General features: G+C 40.4%; 1 protein-coding gene across 2 annotated transcripts in view; it reads right to left on the bottom strand.

The window, feature by feature from the left end:
• Window positions 1-21,880, bottom strand: part of PRKCH (protein kinase C eta) — a 230,842-nt gene that overhangs the window by 90,645 nt on the left and 118,317 nt on the right. For both annotated transcript variants that reach the window (XM_055538260.1, XM_055538261.1), the window contains exons 3-9: window positions 18,274-18,424; window positions 13,169-13,203; window positions 11,288-11,376; window positions 9,655-9,784; window positions 6,672-6,799; window positions 2,986-3,129; window positions 2,628-2,801 (exon numbers count right to left, since the gene is read on the bottom strand). In XM_055538260.1, coding sequence (XP_055394235.1) covers window positions 2,628-2,801; window positions 2,986-3,129; window positions 6,672-6,799; window positions 9,655-9,784; window positions 11,288-11,376; window positions 13,169-13,203; window positions 18,274-18,424 — 851 coding nt within the window. The remainder of the gene's footprint in view (window positions 1-2,627; window positions 2,802-2,985; window positions 3,130-6,671; window positions 6,800-9,654; window positions 9,785-11,287; window positions 11,377-13,168; window positions 13,204-18,273; window positions 18,425-21,880) is intronic.

Here is a 21,880-nt window from a genome sequence, read left to right as displayed (position 1 = left end):
GCTGATAGATGCTAACTAAATTTAGTTGTGGTGCTCATTTTACTACATATGGAAATATAAAATCATTTTTTTGTACACCTAAAACAATGTTAAATGTCAATTATATTTCATTTTTTAATATGCAAATTTTTAAAAAGTATAAATTTTGCAAGATGTATTACAGAGATTTACTCTCTTAATAAAACCATTTTGGATTTTTTCCTTAAGAAGACAGGGGTGGGGGACTTCCCTAGTGGTCCAGTGGTTAAGACTCTGTCTTCCAAGGCAGGTGACACAGGTTCGATCCCTGGTTGGGGAACTAAGATCCCACACACTTCAGGGCAACTCAGCCTGAGCGCCACAGCTACTGAGCACGCATGCCTCTACTAGAGGGAAGCCCACGTGTTGGAATGAAGTCTGTGTGCCACAACCAAGACCCAGGGCAGCCAAAAATAAACAAGTATTTTTTAAAAGGAGGGTACAGAATGGTGTGCAAATATATACCACCATTTATGTTATTTTTTTTAAATAAATACAGATGCATATATGTTGTGTGTATGTATGCTTTTGTGTACAAACAATTCTCTGAAAGGCTATGCATGAAACTACTAATGATAGTTTCAATCAAAGAAAGAAGATGAATACTTAGAGAATGCTTATATTACCCACTGCATACAAAAAATTTGCTTTTTCATAGTTTAAATCTGTAGTCTGGTATGCCATTCTTCTGCTTAAATGTCTTTCATTCATTCTTAGGGCTAAAATACAAGCTCTTTTAACACAGCCTTCAAGGCTCTCACAGCCTGGTCCTGGCCTGCCCCACTTCTTCAGCCCCAGTTCTCACTAGGCCCCTTCTCAACCTCACATTTTGCGCTTGTGGGCTTTATTCACCCTTTTTGTTCCTGTTTACCGGTGGTGGTTTAGTCGCTCAGTCATGTCCAACTCTTGCGACCGCATGAACTGTAGCCCTCCAGGCTCCTCTGTCCATGGGATTTTCCAGATAAGAATTCTGGAGTGGGTTGCCATTTTCTTCTCCAGGGGATCTTCCTGACCCAGGGACCGAACCTGCATCTCCTGTTTAGGAGGCGGATTCTTTACTGACTGAGCTACCATAGAAGACCTGTTTACTGGTAGACCCACTGGAGCTGTTCACCTTGTACAACATACTCCCTTTCACTCTCTCTGCCTGATTAATTCTAACCGGTCCTTCTGGTTCCAGTGTAGCTGTAACTTTCCCTAGAAATGCCTTGCAGCATCCCTGGACCAGGTGTGATGCCCCCATCCCACTCCTACCATGGCCTTTACCTCCCTGATGGCGGCAGAGACAAGGGACGTGTCCTGAATTCTCTTTCAGAATGCCTTTGAGAAGCAAGAAGTTTGGGAAATAACTGCCAGACCCTCCCGATGCCTTCATAGGAGCTCTCTCCCCTCTCCATTGACAGCAGAAGCCCAGTCCTGAGCCCAGTCTAAGTGGGCTGCAGAATGCCCCACCTCAGGGATGAGTCAGGTGGATGGGAGCCCATTGTGACAAAGCAGCTTATCTCAGCTAGATATTTGCTCTTCCAGCCTCCTCTGCAACTCAGGAAGAGCCTATAACTCAAGTCTAGGAAAGATTTTTCTATCCCTGATAAGAGGAAAGTGCATGAAGCCCTTCGACCTCTGCTCCCTGTGCTTCCTGCTTTAGATGCTGTCATGTGATGTGAGATGGTTAGGGCTGTGATATTAGGGCAAGTACCTTGAGACCTCAAGGGGAAGAGATGCTGAATGACACTAAGCATCTCATACAATCCTAATAGTGCTATCATGAGACTTCTCAAGAAAAAAGCCTCTACTATGAACTAAACTCATCCTTTCTGTTTATTGTGTAAACCACTACCAGTCATATATTCTGTTAACCGCAGCCAAAAGCATTCCTAATTGCACCCCATGATGAAAGTGGTCGCTCAGTCGTGTTCGACTCTTTGCGACCACATGGACTGTAGCCTACCAGGCTCCTCCGTCCATGGGATTTTCCAGGCAAGAGTACTGGAGTGGATTGCCATTTCCTTCTCCAGGGGATCTTCCTGACCCAGGGATTGAGCCCAGGTTTCCTGTATTGCAGGCAGATGCTTTACAGTCTGAGCTACCAGGGAAGTTCCCACCCCATGATGACAGAATCCCAGGATCAGTCCACGGAATCAAGCAAAGGGTCCTTGACTGAGGCCAGGAGCAAGGCCTTGGGACATTACAAATCAAGGTGCCCTCTTTGGGCCTATCCTGGTCTGAACTCTTTTCCCCGGGTCAGAAACAGTTTAGCATTTAGCAATGGAGCCAAGGTCAAAGTCACCAGGATAAGCAGCCCATGATGTTTACTGTCTTCTTGGACTTCTGTAACCTTCACTCTGCTAGAGAAGACTTATGTACAAAGACATTTTTAATCTTAGGACACACAACCCTCAAAGTGATCCTTCTCCAGGACAACATGAAAGGAAGCAGTTAGTTCATTGGTTCTGGTCATCAAAAGTCACTGGGTACTTCAAATGACCCTACCTTGGGAGTCTCCACCCTCCAAAGTTTCTGATCTGCTACTTTATGAAACCTTCGACATATTGCAGTCTGAACTTTTGAAGAAAGGAGGCCATGGGGTGGTGAATGGGAGCCATACTTACAGGGGTCTGAAAGCAGCAGAAGAGCTGCGTGAGGAAGGGGTGACTGCGGGCCAGGGACAGGATCCTTTTCTCGGTCATGGTGCACTCCACATCGTCATCCTGCAGGATCACGTCCTTCTTCAGCACCTTCACAGCATAGAGGTCTCCTGTTTCCTTGATTCTTGCAAGCATCACCTATGGCAAAGCAGCAGGAAGGAGCGTGAGCAGGAGAACTCCTGCAGCTCTTAGGGTATGGCCTTGCCTGGGGCAGAAGGCCGATGGCAGGTGGGAAACAGGCGTGTGGATACATTCCTGCACAGACAAACAACCTCCATGGAGCAGGCTTCCTTTAACCCAAACAGCTGAAGCCAAGACTCACCTTCCCAAAGCTGCCCTTCCCCAACACTCGGATGAACTCAAAGTTGTCGATCCCAAGTCGGTTGGAGGAATTTACCCCAATGCCATTTCCTTCTTTGGTGCTCTCCTTTCCCTGTCGTCTTAGGGTTGATCTAGAAACAAGCTTCTGCAAAGAAGAAATACATGGAATCAGAAATCCCAGTGGAACTTGAAGCAGTTACAGATGGAGAAGACCTTACTTGCAGCTTCACCCCTCAATATAGCACATGGGGAGAGGTTAATACAGCTTGACATGTGATCAGGTTCTGCCACTCAAAGCTGCTTCAGCATAAACTCCTGATCTGTGCTTACTGTATTTGGGTAAGAATCATTTAAAAAAAAAAAAAATGGAGAAGGCAATTGCACCCCACTCCAGTACTCTTGTATGGAAAATCCCATGGATGGAGGAGCCTGGTAGGCTGCAGACCATGGGGTCGTGAAGAGTCGGACACGACTGAGCGACTTCACTTTCACTTTTCCCTTTTATGCATTGGAGAAGGAAATGGCAACCCACTCCACTGTTCTTGCCTGGAGAATCCCAGGGACGGGGGAGCCTGGTGGGCCACCGTCTATGGGGTCGCACAGAGTTGGACACGACTGAAGCGACTTAGCAGCAGCAGCAGCAGCATTTAAAAATAATCTAGGCCACTGAGTTTCAGTTTGTGCTCAAATGGCAGTATACAGAAACACTGTCTCAGCCTGGGCCACCTGCTTGCTTTCTCCAGGTGACCACATTCTAAGAGCGCCATCTGGTGTCCAAGTCCTACAAGTAGCAGATTTCACAACTGCTCTGAAAATCAAAATGAGAACAAAAGAAGTAACGTGATAATATACATTTTAAATTATAGAAGAGAAATGAAAATTAATGTAAATATTGGAACAATGAGCAAATATATGAAGGATAATATCGACAACACCTATCATCTCATCAGCCCTCTTCAACAAAAAATAAAAACAACATAAATATACACACATCTATCTTTACGCTTGATTAATTTTTAAAAAGACAATGAAATTGTTGTTTCATAACACTAATTTTAACATTTTGCATGCTATTATCATACTAACATATTATGTTAATTGCATGCTATTAACATATTATGCACAGTTCTAAATGTCCTTCAAGAACATGAGTTTTAAAAAGCTGTCCAATAATTCATTTTATGGATATATCACAATTGATTCAATAACTCCCCTGATACTGGACATACAGAATATCCCCATTTTTCTCTATATAGATAACACTCAGTGATCGTACTTGCATGCACATCTTCATATCAGGGTGATAAGGAGTCTGGGCTCTCAAGCAGGCTGCCTGGGTTCAAATCACAGCTCTGCAACCCAACCCTGTGACCGTGGACCAGTCACCTACCTCTCGGTGCTTCAGTTTCCACTCCTAACAAAGGGGATGTTACAGCACCTGCCATGTGGCTCGTTATGAGGAGTAAATGAATAACTGAGCCTAAAGCTCTTAGATCAGTGCCTGGCACATTCAATAAACCTAAGCTGCATTGTTATATCAGCAAGATCATCATTAGCATCCTCTATTCAGATAACTTTCCAAAAAGGGAACTCTTTGAACCAAAGATTTAAGTTTGAAGACTTCAGATGCACGGTCAACTTGCCCTCCAGAAAGATTAACCGCCAATACAGTGAGAGCTCCTAGGTCACCAGATGGAACCAGAAGAACTCTTCAGAGAGTTCTCCAGCCCCATCCTGCAGAGGACGCTACCTACAGACAAGACGACGGTGCAGATGTCCATCTTGGGATATTTAAGACAAGCAGACCAGAATAGACAAGAGACCAGAAGTCTAACATCTTGGAGCATTTGACCTACTAAAAAACAGCTAATTTGGGGCAACTTCTAAGCAATGTTTGCCATAAACAGCTGGGCAACAGCCTGAAACTGCAAGGATTGTACTTATTCAACCAAGTGAAACAGTGATTGAAGATACAAAATGGATCATTTTTAAAAATCCAATTGTTTTCATAGTTTCTCCTCATAAATTTTTCTAAGACAGAAAAACTTTACCAGCTTGAATTTCACTTCCTCCATGTAAATCCTTCCCCTGGTTGGGCTGGCCCTGGCCAGAAAACGTCAAGCCAGTGTTTCTCAATCTTTTTTTTCTTTTAACCCATTCTTCTCTTTTGATAGACTGAAGACGTCACTCTTTAGTGATGAACTGTCAGATAACAGGTAATTTGGGTTTTCTCACTATTAAGTGTCAGAACATTAAAGATACTTGGTTCAAATGACATGTGACACTGCCCATTCCTGGAGATTGTGCCGCATGGCTCAGCTCATTCCCATGGAGTTTCAGAAGCTCTGGGCAGGCTGAAAGCCCTAACCTGACACTCTTCAGGCACAGTAGTCTGCGTGCATGCATGCTAAGTCGCTTCAGTCATGTCTGACTCTGTGCAACCCTAAGGGCTGTAGCCTGTTAGGCTCCTCTGTCCATGAGATTCTCCAGGCAAGAATATTGGAGTGGGTTGCCATGTCCTCCTCCAGGGGATATTCCCAACCCATGAATGGAACCTGCGTCTCTTACAACTCCTGTGTTAGGAGGTGGGTTCTTTATCACTAGCACCACCTGGGCTTCCATGGTAGCTCAGATGGTAAAGAATCTACCTCCCATTGCAGGAGACAATCCCTGGGTCAGGAAGATTCCCCAGAGAAAGGAATGGCAACCCACTCCAGTATTCTTGCCTGGGAGATCCCATGGACAGAGGTGCATGCTGTGCTACAGTCCAGGGGGCTGCCAAGAGTTGGACACGACTGAGCCACATTCCCTTTACCTTTCCTCAAATCAAGAAATACAATGTCAATCCAAGGCCCCGATCTACCAGGTGGGGCCCTCCACCTGGTAGAGGTGGTTAGTGATGACATTTTTTGGACAGCCAAGCACCTGACGGTGATTGCACTTCCCTTCCTAAGTATCCAAAGATATTTGCCAGTTCAGTCTAGAATCTTCCTGAACCACACATCAAGCTACACATTTTAGAAGCCACAGCCATAGCCACGGATCATTCCCCAGCTCTCAGCAGACCCCAGCTAGCAAGGCAGCATTAGGATGCGGCTGAAGCTCTAACAGACCAGGGGAGGCTACGGGTCACTCAGGGAGGGGGCAAGACAAAAGGCACACAGCAACAGACCCGCTCCACCCACCCCCGAGAGCCGAGACGAAGGAACTCCTGTCTGTGGCTGGACCAGAGATAAGTTCACCATCCATACAAAAACTTCACACTCTGGATTCCAGGGCTGTGGAGAGTGTCAGCTCTTCAAGTTCAACGCTTTCAGAGAGGAGGAAGCAGAGGCCCACAAGTTACTGGCCAGCTGTACAGCTGGGGACCCCACCAAGAGTAGAACCCAGGCCCCTGGATTCCAGGCTTTTCACCAGACCACAATGACAGGAAGCTGATTTACCAAAAAAAAAAAATCCTTTTTTTTTTTTTGCAATGTCTTGCAATGTCTGCACACTCACTATTTGTTGTTACATAACTGTATATAGAACCTTATTTGTAGAAGAAAATGCTCTTTAAAAATGCAATAAATCTGTTTACCGTATTTGCTGAGACTAGGACTTGGATCACGCCACACACTACACGAGGACTCACCACATCTGGGAACAATGTCCAGATTATAATATGGGAAAACAGTCAAGGCTCACCGAGGTTGGAGAAATATTTCCGGGTTGGAGGCCCATTCCTGCCAGAGTCTTGGCCAGCTCCACCGCGTTTACCCCGCAGTTTGGGGCCACGTTCGCCTGACATCGAATGTGTACATTCATTTTACATACTGGAGGGAAAAGGAGAAAGGAATCCATGTTCAGAAAAGAGCCACGTCAACATGAGATGTAAAACAGAACCGTGATGACCTGAGAGGCTGTGGCTGGGCAACGGCACAGGCTGAACAATGCCATCTGCTCTTAAAATTCAACGGACTCAAATAATGATCCCTGACAGGGGAGCCTGGTGGGCTGCCGTCTAAGGGGTCGCACAGAGTCGGACACGACTGAAGCGACTTAGCAGCAGCAGAGTGTAAGTCCCTGACTTTCTCTATTTCTGTTCTGTGCAGAAGCAGAAAGCCTAGCACACTGAAGAATAAATTTCAAATATCTTTTTTTTTTCCCACTGCGACTTGATGAAAGACATTCAACTATGCTACATTTTAACAATCATCACCGATTTCCCAGCATGATTCAACACGGCTTAAAATGTTCATAGAGTGACAGCTCAGTAAACTAAGTAACAAGGAAACATGCCAAGTGACTTTATACTCTTTCTTGTGCCTCTAAAAAAAGGTAGTAATCACAAAGCCATGTGTAGATGGCTGTTCAAACAGTGAAATGGTGAGTCTGAAAGAAAAACCTCTAAGTACAGCCTTCTTTCTGAGCATTGTCTTTGGGTGGCCCCCACAGCACAGAACGCGGCATCCTGTGTGGCTGCGTTTCTCAGGGCTTTCAGCCTGTGGCTTCATGGGTGACAAAAAGCAATTGATTTAAAGGTCAAAGTAAGTGGCAGTTGGAAGAGCAGAGTGAAGCAAGCTAAGCTCCTGGCGCACAGGAAGCTGACTTGGGATGATGAAAGACCTGAGGTTTAATCAGCACAAAGTTCTGATATGGTTTCTTGACCTGGTTCTGCAGAGGGGAGGCAGAAATGAAACAGCATAATACATGTTTGGGGTGTGTCAGCCCATCTTTGGAAGGATGCACAGATCCAGATTTTGTGGGGGCTAAATTTATGCGATGTAGGGTTATCTTCTTTGAGAAAAAGAACACTCTGGGGCTTCTCTGGTGATTCAGTAGTTGGGAATCCGCCTGCCAATGTAGGAGACACTGGTTCGATCCTTGGTCCGGAAAGCTCCCACATGCTGTGGGGCAACCAAGCTGGTGTGCCACAACTATTGAGTCTGTGCTCTAGAGCCCGGGAGCCGCAGCTACTGAAGCCCGCACACCCTAGAGCCCGTTCTCCCCAACAAGAGAAGCCACCGCAATGAGAAGCCCGTGGACCACAACTACAGGGTAGTCCTGCTCGCTGCGACTAGAGAAAAGCCCATGTATAGCAACGAAGACCCAGCACAGTCAAAAATAAATAACAAAATCATTTTAAAAAAGAAAAAGAACACTCCATCAAGTAGAGAGTTTGGAAGGTGCCTTGCAAGGGAGGGACTCTGAAGCTTAAGCTTTATTAGCTTCATAGGACATCCTCCTCTCTCAGGAAGGCTGGTACGGAGACATACAAGCCAGTAGTGGCCTTTCTAAAGCACCACGTGACAATAACGGCAACAATTACAGGAATTCTGTAGGTGCGCTCTCCTTAGCACCACCGGGGACAAGAACCATGCAGATGAGCCCCACCCATGGCTCTGTACAGAGCACACAAGAGCAGAAAGTGACTTTCACCCTAGAAAGGGACACCACCCAGCTAATGATTAAGAAGTGCCTAAAACAAAGCCTCATGGGCACTGTCTGCTGTTTTGGTTGAAAAAGAATTTATTTCACGTATCTATGAAAAAAGAATCCTCGTGACTCCCATGGACTGTAGCCCATCAGGCTCCTCTGTCTATGGGGATTCACCAGCCAAGAATACTGGAGTGGGTTGCCATGCTCTCCTCCAGGGGATCTTCCCCACCCAGGGATGGAACCCAGGTCTCCTGCATTGCAGGTGGATTCTTTACCTTCTAAGCCACCAGGGAAGCCCACACACACAAAGCACACATGGAAAAAGAATAAGCAAATGGGGCTCTGGAGAAACAAAAGAATTGGCCTTTCTTAAAAACAAGGGACTAGCCCCTTGTTGGTAATAGAAGCAGGTTTGGTAAGTCCAGCCAGTGGAAGTTACCCAGTTTTATTGACATGAACTCTGCCTTCCTCTGGTGACTTAGAATGTGTCTAAGTCACATGAACTTCACATGTGTTTCAGCAGGGGACAGTGCATCCCACGACAGCCAGACTGTTTCAGAAACACTCGTGAGAGATGACTCCAGGCCAATAGCCTCTCAACTCCTAACAGGACAGGGATCAGCCCTCATTTCCTGACCTTTTGCTAAGGCAAAAGCCCAAAACTCAGGCTCCCTTGGGCATAGCTGTTGAAGTACAAGCCCACATGGGGCCAAAGCTGAAGAGTCCTTCATCCCACCTACCTTCCGACCTCTATCAAGCTCTTTGAGAAGACACAGGGCAGCTCCAGCTATGCCTTTGTAACTCAATTTCTGCTTATTTCTGGTGAGGTCATCAGACCACCTCTCTTGCCAGTTCTTTACTCATAAGCCAACCTTCTCTGCTGACCACCTCACCTCCTACTATCGTCCATTTCTGACCAGATGCCATTTTTGCCTCTTTCACATACATATTGAAATACACAACGACTAGCCTGTACTCAGCACTCAATAGAGGATAGCCAGCAGCCTAGCTAACGAGATGGGACATTTAACTTAGCAACTGCGTAAACGTGCTGTGCTTAGGACATTTGTGGATCAAGTGCAGCTCTCTGCACATGCCTGACAAGGGATGATCTAGGGTCACAGAGATGTTTGTTTATAAAAGGTCTAAAACCACCAGTTCTAGGTCAGATTCTGAACTGCAGAATTTGGAAAGCTCGCAGCAAGGTGTTCTCATGAGGAAGCGGCTACCCCACACCCCAGCATCTCACTTTTACACTGAAGTCCTTGTCGCATTATGCCCCAGAGCAGGGAGCCACAGTGGTCGCAGAACGTCGGCACCTTATAGTTGTGGACGCTGAACTTGTGTGGGATGTTGATTCCAAACCTCTGCTCAGCAGTCTGTAAAAAGGAAACAGGAGGATGAGAGCTGAAATGCCACACCTTCTGCGAAAACTGTTAACAGGAGCCCACCAAATTCATGGTGTTACTATCACACCTGAGATGGGTACGTCCTTACTGCTCAGCAGCAATGAATTACCCAGGCCTGATAATGCAGACTGAACACGTTTTCTAGTGAACAAGACTGGACAGAAACATGTGGTATACAAGATTGTTCTCCATCTTGGGAGATTAAAAGAAATTTGAATTTTCAATTCACCTTTTATATTCAAGCTGTGTGTCTCTCCCTACCAATCCTCTCACACTTATGTCCATTTCCAAGAACCTTTGAACTTCAGGATTAAACAAGCCTTTTATAGACTACATACACTTACTATCATCACAAGTTCTTCCACAAATTCATTATATCATGAGGACAGGGCAGAGGGTGGTACCCAGAGGACATGGAATCACCTAAGGAATTCATTCCAAAGTGACATTCAAGTAGGGATCTTATTCCTCCCTTCCAGCCTCTGCCTGTCTTTGGATTTTGGTATCTCAGTGCAAAGATTCTGCTTTGATGTCACATACAATCACTTCTTGGATCAGGTGTAATCTCACATACTATTTTCAGCAAATAATTAGATTAGGCGTATGCTCTATAGGCTACATCAAATTTAAAGAAATAACAACAGAGCCAAGCATAACAAGGACTGGGGTAATATTACTCCTCTTGAAACCTTTCTGGCCTCTTTCTCAAAAGAAAGAACACATGCCTCTACGTGTACTCTGTAGCAATCCTGGTGTACACTGTAAAGGACCATCAATTCAGAGCCAGACTCTTCAGTGAACCTGTGAATTTACCACTAACTGTTGGTCATATTTCACCCTCCTTGTACCTTCAGAATTTAGAGTGTTATACCCACCTCAGCTGGACGCAAAATGGCAAGAGTGAAGTTCAAGAATTTATGTATAAGTAAACATCTTCCCTGAAATTCCTAGACAGGCTGGAAGGGGCCAACAGTCACTTTATTTAGGGAGTGCAATTTACAGTTAACAACATATTTATCACATCAGTTGTATCTTGCAGTATTGATCCTATTTTAAGATTTAGGCTGAGAGAGAAGATAGCTAGCAGAGGCTGGATTCTACATTCAAATACCAGTCATCCAATGCCAAACTCAGGGAACTTCTCACAATTCCAAATCTCTCTTCAAATTAGAAGAACTGATCCCTAGAGCTTTTACCCGGATGACAACTAATAGAATTATCTTAAGGACAGGTTAAGCTAAGCAAGCACAGAAATACAACCCCATAATACAAAAAGGAGAGACATTTCAATTCTGATACCATCGTTGGCTTCAAGGAATATGGAAGGAAAGTGGGGGGTGCAGCAAAGAGGGACAGAGGGAGAGAGAGACACAGAGGTGGAGAGGGAGAGAAAAAGGAGGAGGGAGGGAGAGAGGGAGAGAGAGAATGTGCACACATAAGCATGTGTAGACAATCGGCAAACTGCTATCTTACCTTTGAATCCACTTTGTTAATATTGTTTTGGCAAGTGCAGGCTGTAACAATTAGATGATGGCAGCGCTTGTGGACAACACAGGTGCACACTAGGGAATTAAACCCAGCAGTTATGCATTTATCAGGGGATGACAGCCTAGCCAGTTTCAGTAGAGTAACAAGGGCCGCACACGCCAACATGGCCTGATTTAGATGCTGGGCTCACGGGAAGCCTGTGCTCCCGTCCTTCCTATATTCTTTACCCTCACCCTAACTCAGGCCTTTGCTCATGCTCAAACTATTCATACTCAAGTCTGAAACCAATGTCATCATTCCTGGCTTTAATCCTTCCTGTGCCTACCTCCAGAGGAATCCTCTCACAGTATGATGCTGGTATCCTCAGCCCCGTGGTCCAAAGCACTCAATCGTGTCTCACTATCAGTCAGAACAGAGCTGAAGTTTTCCAGATGAGTTTCAGGGTCTCTCAAGCCCACTCCAGACTCACTTGTCACATTTCTTCTCTGATGATTTTTTGTCCCATTAAAAACTAGACTAGCTGCCCTTCCTGGAGTAAGTCTCCACCCTCCTCCACACACTGTCCACGTCCTTCTCAATTCCCAGGATATCTTCCTTTCCTATCATTTAACTAAATCAAATTTATAACAGGACACGAAACTTTTAAAAATGTTTCTTCCATGGAAACACACTCCCCATGACTTCCCTTCTAGACTGAAACTCTCTCCCTCCTCTGATCACCTAAACTTTTAGCTGGCCTCCCTCATTTAAAGTGTTCCACATATGGCCTCCAGTGTACTCAGGATTCCCAGCCAGCATGATGACTTGAACAAAGTAGGCATTCACTAAGTAGCTGCAGAATGACTCAATCAATTGTTTGAATAGCTAGAACTTTATAAATAACTTTTTCTTCATTTTCATTTAGATCACTGATAATCTGTAGACACAGTCCAATTTCCATTAAAGAGTAATGAAGCAATATTAAAAATACACATCATTTTTAAGATCTTTCAAGACATATGAAAGTTTCCAGGATTAAATACATAAAGACAGATGACAAGTCAATAAATAGTACTATAGTCTAAAACAAATCTAGCTTTCATCAGATTGAATTCTCAGGAGAACCAAACTGAAAGTGCCCAGGGAACTAACTGGTCTTTTTATATGAGGGAATCCTTCACATAGAAAAAATTTATATTCTGAGGCATTTGTGTTCTTCACAGTCAGCTTGGCTACAGGTTTATTAATTTTATTGATATTTTCAGAGAACTAGCTTTCGATTTAGTGGATTTTCTTTATTGTTTCCCTAATTTAAATTTCACTGTTTCCCACTCTATTTTTATTTTCTACCGCTCATTTTAGGCTTAAGTTTCTCTCCTTTCTGAGATGGAAACTTAGATTATCGATTCTAGATCTTTCTTCTTTTGTAATCTACACATTTAATACTATAAATTTTCCTCTCAGCACTGCTTTCACTGCTTCTCACAAACTTTGATAAACTGTATTTTCATTGGGTTTAAAATATTTTTTTAATTTCAAGTCTTCTTTGACCCATGGGCCATTTAGAATATATTGCTTAATCTCCAAATACTTGGAAGTGTTTTAATTATCTTTCTGCTATTGATTTTCAGTTTAATCACACTGCTGTCTGAGTAGATACTTTTTAGGATTTGAATTCTTTTATATTTGTTATTGTTGGTTTTACAGCCTAGAATGTGGTCTCTGTTGGTAAATTTTCCTAGGAAACTTACAAAGAATGTGTATTCTGCTGCTCTTAGATGGAGTATTCTATAAATGTCAATTTGATCAAGTTCTGATAATGCTGTTATGGTATAATCACTTAACACAGGAACAAGATTAAATATACTTTCAAAAATGTTTTCTTACCTTGGCATTGATAACCCTGTTTTCCAAATACACCCCTGGTTCAAGACAATAGAGAAAAAAGCAACCATTAGTCAAACATTTCAGCAACAACTCCTATAATCACAGTACTTAAGAAAAACAAATTTCATCCTCTAGTCCTTTATAAAAAATAAAATTTCAGAGAAGCAGCAGCGATGATGTCCCTTTTGAGTGCCTGTTACCATAAGACAAAAAGGAAACTGACAAATTAGAATACTCCAAATCATAAAAACAGGTAAGTATTGCCAATTCTCATTCTACCAACCCTCTGTGGCAATCCCCCTAGTCCTTAGTGAAAATAAGCCCTCCTCTGTGTGTCACTGAGCCTCAGGCTGAAGTGTCACTCTACCACCTAACTGAGCATTGTCTCTCACATACACATAAAGATGTGTAGAAGGTGAAGTAAACAGATGCAGATATACATACAGAGGTAAACAGGTGAGTCCAGGGGACCTGACTGACCTGAGGCATCTTTCCTGTTCTCTGTGCCCACGTCACCCCAGAGTCTACTGGGAAGTACAACCACAAGATGCCCATCATGCTCATAGCTCCCATCTCTGTCTCTCCCTAATACAGTCTCTGAGTGCCAGTGATACAGTTTTCACCCTCATTTATAATAAAGATCACATTTTACTAAGCCTGTAGGATGTGCTAGGCAATGAGCCAAGCAGCTGACATGTACTATCTCACTTAATCCTCACGTGATAGGATGACCTAGAGCACAGACCATAAAGTCAGATGGCCTGGATGTGTTTTGGAGCAAATGGTTAACTTCTTTGAGCCATTGATTCTTAATCTATAAAAGGCATAATGATAACAGTGCTTACTTTATAAGGTCATCATGAAGATAAAAAGGGTTGATAAAGACTTAGAACACTGCCTGGCACTCTAAGCATACATAGAAGTTTACTATGTAAATAAAATAATATCATTATCTCTGTTTTGCAGATGAAGAGACACTGATGGCTTATATAACTTGTCCAGGTTCACATATCTAGTTGGTGATGAGAATGAACAGGGTCTATATGCTTAATTATATATATATATATATATCTCTCTCTCACATATACCCCTATTTTAAGTGTGTGTGTAGGGAGTGGGGAGGTAGGTGGGAGTTAAAGCTCCTTGGTAGAAAAAAATTTAGTTAAATTATCAAGCAACTTTCTATTTAGAATGTTAGTTGAGATCAAAAGTTCTCACCCAAAATGCCTACTAAACACCTGTAGTAGCCAGGTCATGTAAAGAAGAAAAGTTGGCATAAAATAAACAGCAATAGGGAGAGGTGTGTGTCTACAGCTAACTGGAGCATGTAAAGAAGAGAAATGGGCTCAAAGTTGCCAGAGATGCTAATTTTTCTCATTTAAAAATGAGAATAGGAATCTTTTGTTAAAGACTATAACTTTAGGCTTCATCACATCAACAACCAGTATAGGGCCTTTGGTTTAGACAAGACTTTCTTTTTTTTATTTAATTTTTTAATGTGTACAAAGTTTGGGTCATTTCTTTTTTAAAATTTATCTTATTGAAGTATAGTTGATATATGATGTTATGTTAGTTGCTTGTGTATAGCAACGTGATTTATTATACATAGGTTCTTTTTTAGGTTCTTTTACATTATAGGTTTTTAGAAGATATTGAATATAGTTCCTGATATTATACAGTAGGTCCTTGTTGTTTTTCTATTTTATATATATGTGTGTGTATGTCCGTTAATCATGAATCCGTAATTTATCCCTGTCCCCTTCTTCCCCCTTTGATAACCATAAGTTTGTTTTCTATGTCTGTGAGTCTATTTATATTTTGTCACTATGTTCCTCTGTATCATTTTTTAGATTCCATGTATAAGTGATATCATATATTTGTCTTTCTCTATCTGACTTAATGTAGTAAATAAAGTTGGTTAAAAGAATATAGAAACAAGAATCATATCTATGGTACCTACAAGACACTCACTTCAGATCTAAAGAAACACAGAGGATGGAAAGAAAGCCAGAGGATGGAAAAAGGTATTCCATGTGAATGGAAACCAAAAGAAAGCTCAAATAGCAATACTTATATCAGACAAAATAGACTTCAGCATTAACACTTTTACAAGAGCTAAAGAAAGGCACTACATAATGATCAAGGATCAATCCAAGAAGAAGATGTAACAACTATAAATATACATGCATCCAACATAGAAGCACCTCAATATATAAGGTAAATATTAACAACCATTAAAGGGAGAAATTGACAGTAACACTATAATATTAGGTGGCTTTAATACACCACTTATAGCAATAGACAGATCATCCAGACAGAAAATCAATAAGGAAACACAGGCCTTAAATAAAATATTAGACCAGATGGATCTAACTAATATTTATAAAACACATCACCCAAAAGCAGAAGAATATACATTCTTTTCAAGTGCACATGGAACATTCTACAGGATGCATTCTCCTAGATCACATGCTAGGCCACAAAACAAGCCTTGATAATTTTAGAAAATAGAAATATCAAGCATCTTTCCAACCACAACACTATGAGATTAGAAATCAACTACAAGAAAAAAAACTTCAAAAAACACAAACACGTGGAGGCTAAACAATATGCTACCAAACAACCAATGGATCACTGAAGAAATCAAAAAGGAAATTTAAAAAAGATACCTAGAGACAAATGAAAATGAAAACATGGCAATCCAAAACCTATGGGATGTGGCAAAAGTAATTTTAAGAAGGAAGTTTATAGTGATACAATCTTGCCTCAGGAAATAAGAAAGAGCTCCATAAACAACCTAACCTTACACCTAAAACAACTAGAGAAAGAAAAAACAAAGCTCAAAGTTAGTAGAAGGAAAGAAATCACAAAGATCAGAACAGAAACAAGTGAAATAGAAACTAAAAAACAATAGGAAAGAGCAATGAAATGAAAAATTAGTTCTTCAAAGAGATAAACAAAATTGATAAACCTTTAGCCAGACTCACCAAGGATAAAAAGAGAGGGCCCAAGTCAATAAAATCAGAAATGAAAAAGAAGTTACAACTGACATCACAGAAACCCACTCCAGTATTCTTGCCTGAAGAATCCCATAGACAAAGCTCATAAGAGACTACTATATGCAACTATATGCCAATAAAATGGAGAACCTAGAAGAAATGGAAAAATTCTTAGAAAGGTACAATCTCCCAAGTCTGAACCAAGAAGAAATAGAAAATCGGAACAGACCAATTACCAGAACTGAAATTGAATCCATAATAATAATAACTTAAAAAACCCTCTTAACAAACCAAAGTTCAGGCTTGGATGGCTTCACAAATGAATTCTACAAAACATTTAGAGAAGAGTTAACAAAATTGCAGAGGAAGGAAGACTTCTGAACTCATTTTATGGGTCCATCATCAACCTAATACCAAAACCAGAGAAAGATATCACAAAAAAAGAAAATTACAGGCCAATATCACTGATAAACATAGATGCAAAAAATCATCAACAAAATACTAGCAAATCGACTTCAGTAATATTTTAAAAGGATAATAGACTAAACCCTGTTCATGATTTAAAAGACCAGAAACATAAGCTAAGCCTGGATTTTGACTTGCTAAAAGGTATAAAATCCAAAGTAATCACAAAAAACCCACATAATACAAAGCAATTGATCAATATGCAGAAATGAACCAAGTGTTTCTGCCTTAAACAAAATGACTAAGTTCAGTTTAGTTGAGTCACTCAGTCGTGTCTGACTCTTTGCGACCCTATGAACCGCAGCACGCCAGGCCTCCCTGTCCATCACCAATTCCCAGAGTTCACCCAAACCTATGTCCATTGAGTCGGTGATGCCATCTAACCATCTCATCCTCTGTTATCCCCTTCTCCTCCTGCCCTTAATCATTCCCAGCATCAGGGTCTTTTCAAATGAGTCAGCTCTTCACATCAGGTGGCCAAAGTACTGGAGTTTCAGCTTCAGCATCAGTCCTTCCAGTGAATATTCAGGACTGATTTCCTTTAGGGTGGACTGGTTGGATCTCCTTGCAGTCCAAGGGACTCTCAAGAGTCTTCTCCAACACCTCAGTTCAAAAGCATCAATTCTTCTGCACTCAGCTTTCTTTATAGTCCAACTCTCACATCCATACATGACCACTGGAAAAACTATAGCGTTGACTAGACGGACCTTTGTTGACAAAGAAATGTCTCTGCTTTTCAATATGCTATCTAGGTTGGTCATAACTTTCCTTCCAAATGACTAAAGTTTGCAACAAAAGCAAGATACAAGAGTGTTTTTCTTCCTTCTGAGAAGGGTGTGTGTATGTTTTGTGCAAGTGAGGGAGTGTTTCTTCTTTCTCTCTGCAAATAAATGTGTTTAATGTTGCCTCTAATTGAAGACTGGAGGAGGAAATGGCAACCCACTCCAGTATTCTTGCCTGAAGAATCCCATAGACAAAGGAGCCTGGCAGGCTACAGTCCATGGGGTCACAAAGAGTTGGACATGCCTGAGTGACTTCACTTTCACTTTCTAACTCAAGATAACTACTACTTAAATTTATTTCACATTACAGATTTGCCTCTTAGACTTAAGCTTGAGTGACATATATAATATTATTCCAAATCATCTAGAATTTCTCAACTACTAATTATCTTAATTCTTAAATGCCAGGGATTATAGTATGTGGTCACTGAAAGCTATTACCTTCAGCTACATATGATAAGGCTGAAGACTGCTGTGTGCTTAGTGTAGCTGAAACAATTAATTTCTGTAAGTCATCATGTGATTTACGCCTTCTTAGAGATATACTGTTGATATTTCTTTCCTCTTCAGGGGCAGACCATTTATTAATTGATTAGCCTCTCTCTCTAATTACTGTTTTTTGACCAATTCATGATTCGTTAACATTTTTACCAAAATGACTAGCAAAAGAAATAACATGTGAAACTTCATCTGTAAATTGTGTAATTTTTTTCTGCTGGTTTGGGGATTAACATATTAGAATAAGAGGGGAAAAATCAGATTCTAAAACAATTCTTAATAATCATGTTTTCTCCTGAAATCACACACAACCAGAGGAAGTCTCAGCTCATGGCAGGAGAGAAGCCATGGAGCTTCTTACCAGATAAACTCCCTGCAGTGAGAGCAGTAGGTGGGCTGCCTCAGGTATGTGGCCATGAACTTGTGTCCGTTGATCTGGTGGACTCGCCTTCGCATAGCCCTTTGGCGCTTCCTGGTAAAATGTTTGAAGATTCGGTCTCTCTGGAGAGTAGCTATACATTAAAAGAAGGGGGAAAAAAAAGAGTGTAATGAATCTATCTGCATCTAATATATGAGAAAGTTGGATAGTTCAAATACTTCCCAGATTATTATTATTTTTTTCTTTCTTTAAGATGCAAAACAGCCCAAAAAATCATCATGCTTTGTTGGACCTCTGGAACTCTGAGATTCCCATTGCCCACTATCTTGGGCTAGTCGGCACAGAGCCTGGGTTCCCCAGGGTTCTGAGGTCCCAGTATGTGACAGCAGCATGGTCGCATGGTACTTGTCCAGCTGTCTAGGACCTTAGATTCACTGACTGGCTGGCAAACAGGACTCCTCATTACTCTCCTTCCATGCCAGTGTTGCCAAAAAACTTAGTGAAGGAATTGCCCCCAACACAGTGAGAGCCCTGCTCAAAAGCATCGTTTCCAGCACCATCTCTGTTAATTTGGAATACGTAGAAATTAACTGGGAATACACTCAAAGTTCCTTTTCTAATCTCACATTTTAAAGATAGTGGCTCCTAATCTGAAGACTTGAGAACTCTGCACCTTTTAAAGATGGTAAATGATCTTTTCCACTTTACTATTCTAGAATGTTCCCAATGTATGCAGAGACTTGTGATTGTAAAATAAAGATTCCTTCTTCAATAATGCTTTTAAATAAATCACTGCTCCAAAGGAAATTAGAGGAATTATACAAGAATAATCTGCTAATAAATTTTAAAACCTGGAAAAAAAGTAGAAGATTTCTGTGCAAACATAATGATCAAAATTCACTAAGAGTTACATAAAACAATAGTCTAACTTTTTAGAAAGAATTATAAAGATTTTAAAGGACTACCTCTAATTTTGAAGTAGTCATTTTAGGTAGACTTTTCCCAGTAGCAATTATACTCAAATAACCAGAAACTTCTCAGCATTACCTTAAAAGAAAAACTCACTGTGACCAAGTAGGAATTTTCTCAGAGGCATAACAATGGGCATATTATTATAAAATCTATTATATCTTATTCTATTAATAGGTAAAAGAATAAGTATGACAGTTTCAATACATGTTAAAAAGGCACTTGGTAAAATTTAACTTGTAATCCAATAAAAAATTCTTTTAAAAAGACTAGAAGAGTATCTCTTTAATATGACTAACACATGATTTCACAGATCAAAAGCTAAATGGTAATTTTTTTTTTAATTCCAGTGACAGTTAAGAACAAATAAGACTAATTATCACCACTATTATTTAATATTATTCTGAAAGTAGTTGCTAAAATTATTAGATATGAAAATTGAAGATCAAACTATCAGGAAAAGGTGCCAAAGATACCATTATTTGAAGTTATTTAATGTATGACTAGAAAACTCAGGAGAATTTAGCTTAATTTATTAAAAAATTGAGTACAGTATGATGGACAGTAATAAGTCATTAAAAGCCAAGGTATTATGTCAAAAGAACTGATTAGAATAATCTTAAAAATCCCATTCATATAGCTACAAAAACCAAACTATCTAGGAGATAATTTATCAGAAGTGCAAGATTTATATGAAAAAAGACTATAAAACCAATTGAAGAAGATGAAAAGATGCGTAAAAATGAAGTTCTTAAATTGGAACACCCAATACTATAAAGCTGTCAATTCTTTCTAAACTAATCTCTAAACTGAACAAAATCACAATCAATGTTCCCAAAGGATGTTTTTAAACTCGACAATTTTTTTCAAAGTTTATTTGGTACCATAAATATTTTAAAACTGTTCAAAAATTTCAATGAGAGGACTTGCTGTACATGTTAAAACATATTATAAAATTACAATAACTTAAACAGTGCTTTACCCCTTCAAGAACAGCCCAAAACTAGAAATCAATTTGGCTGAAAGATAATATGGTTAAAATCAGTGGGAAAGATGGATTTACTCAATAAGGAGCGTTCAGACAACTAGGTAGCCTTTTGGAAAATATGTTTACCTCACTTCTTACACCTAAATAATCTAAGATAAATGTTAAGGTGGAAATTACAGAAAGAAAGAAACCACAGGGGGGGGGGAAATATTCCTAGAATGGGATAAGGATAACAAACTTCTACAGCCATAAAAGATCCACAGATTTGTAACCTATGAAATTTAAAGTCCTACTGTCAATAAACAAAACAGAGTTGAAACAAACTGAGGAGAAAAGGATTTGTAATACATGACAAAGTGTTACATTTATAATGTGTATAAATCATTTAGAAAAGAGGATAAAAATCTAGTAAAAAGGAGGGGCAGAGGAAGTGAACAGGCAATTCATAAAATCATAAATGTAAACAGACATTAAACACACCAAGATGTCCAATCCTATCCAAGGTTATACCATGTAAGAATCGCAAGGTAAATAGCATTTTACCTCTTAAGTTGGCAAATACTTATAAAGATGGTTAACATGCCCATTCTTACAACCTGGTAGGGAAAGAAGTACCTCCAGCTTCTGCTGGGAGAAGGATAAACTTGTCTCTAGTCCTGGCCCCACTATGCTCTGGATGTATTTACTCTGCTAAGCTTCCCTGTTCTCATCTATAAATCAGGTACTACCTTCCTCCTAGGTTTTTTCCCCCAAGGACTGAATGAAGTAATGCATTAAAAAGGTTTTGTGTAAAGCTAGACACATGGTAGCATTCAACACATGTATCTATTTCGGGAATGATTTCTTTTGATAACCAATTTGACAATACCTGTCAATGTTTTTTTCCCAGTTTTATTGAGAAATAACTGACATAACATCACTGTATATGTTTATGGCATATCAGCATGATGGTCTGATTAAATACTGTGAAATGATTACCACAATACATTCAACTAACATTCGTCTTCTCATATAGATATAATAAAAAGAAAGAAAAATATTTTCTTCTTGTGATGAGAACTCAGGATTTATTCTCAACTTTCCTATTTATTATACAGAAATGTGAGGTGTAGTCATCATGCTGGTCACATCATATCCCTAGTAATTATTTATCTTATAACTAAAAGTTTAAACCTTTTGACCGCCTTCCTCTAATTCCTCTTCCACCTCCACCCTCCCTCTGGTAACCACAAATCTGACATCTTTTTTCTGTGAATTGGTTGTTTTGTTTTCCTGTTTGTTTTTTAGATCATACGGTATTTGTTATTTTCTGTCTGACTTCACTTAGCATAATGCCTTCAAGGTCTATCCATGTTGACATAAATGGTAAGATTTCCTCATTTTTTATAGTTGAGTAATATTTAACTGTGTGTCTATTACCTCAACTTCTGTATTCATTCATCATCAATAGATACTTAGGTTATTTCCATGTCTTGGCTATTGTAAATAATGCTTCAGATATCTTTTCAAGTTGGTGTTTCTGTCACCTTGTTCAAGTGTTATGTTCATTTCTTTGCATGTAACAATTCAACTTCTAGGATTTTTTTCCTACAAAAAATACCAGAAATCAGGAATATATATCAATTGTATCTA

Source organism: Bubalus kerabau, chromosome 10 (genome assembly GCF_029407905.1).
Source record: "Bubalus kerabau isolate K-KA32 ecotype Philippines breed swamp buffalo chromosome 10, PCC_UOA_SB_1v2, whole genome shotgun sequence".
NCBI lineage: Eukaryota > Metazoa > Chordata > Mammalia > Artiodactyla > Bovidae > Bubalus > Bubalus kerabau.
Note: the sequence above shows the minus strand (reverse complement) of the source record. Positions and strands in the feature narration are given on the sequence as shown.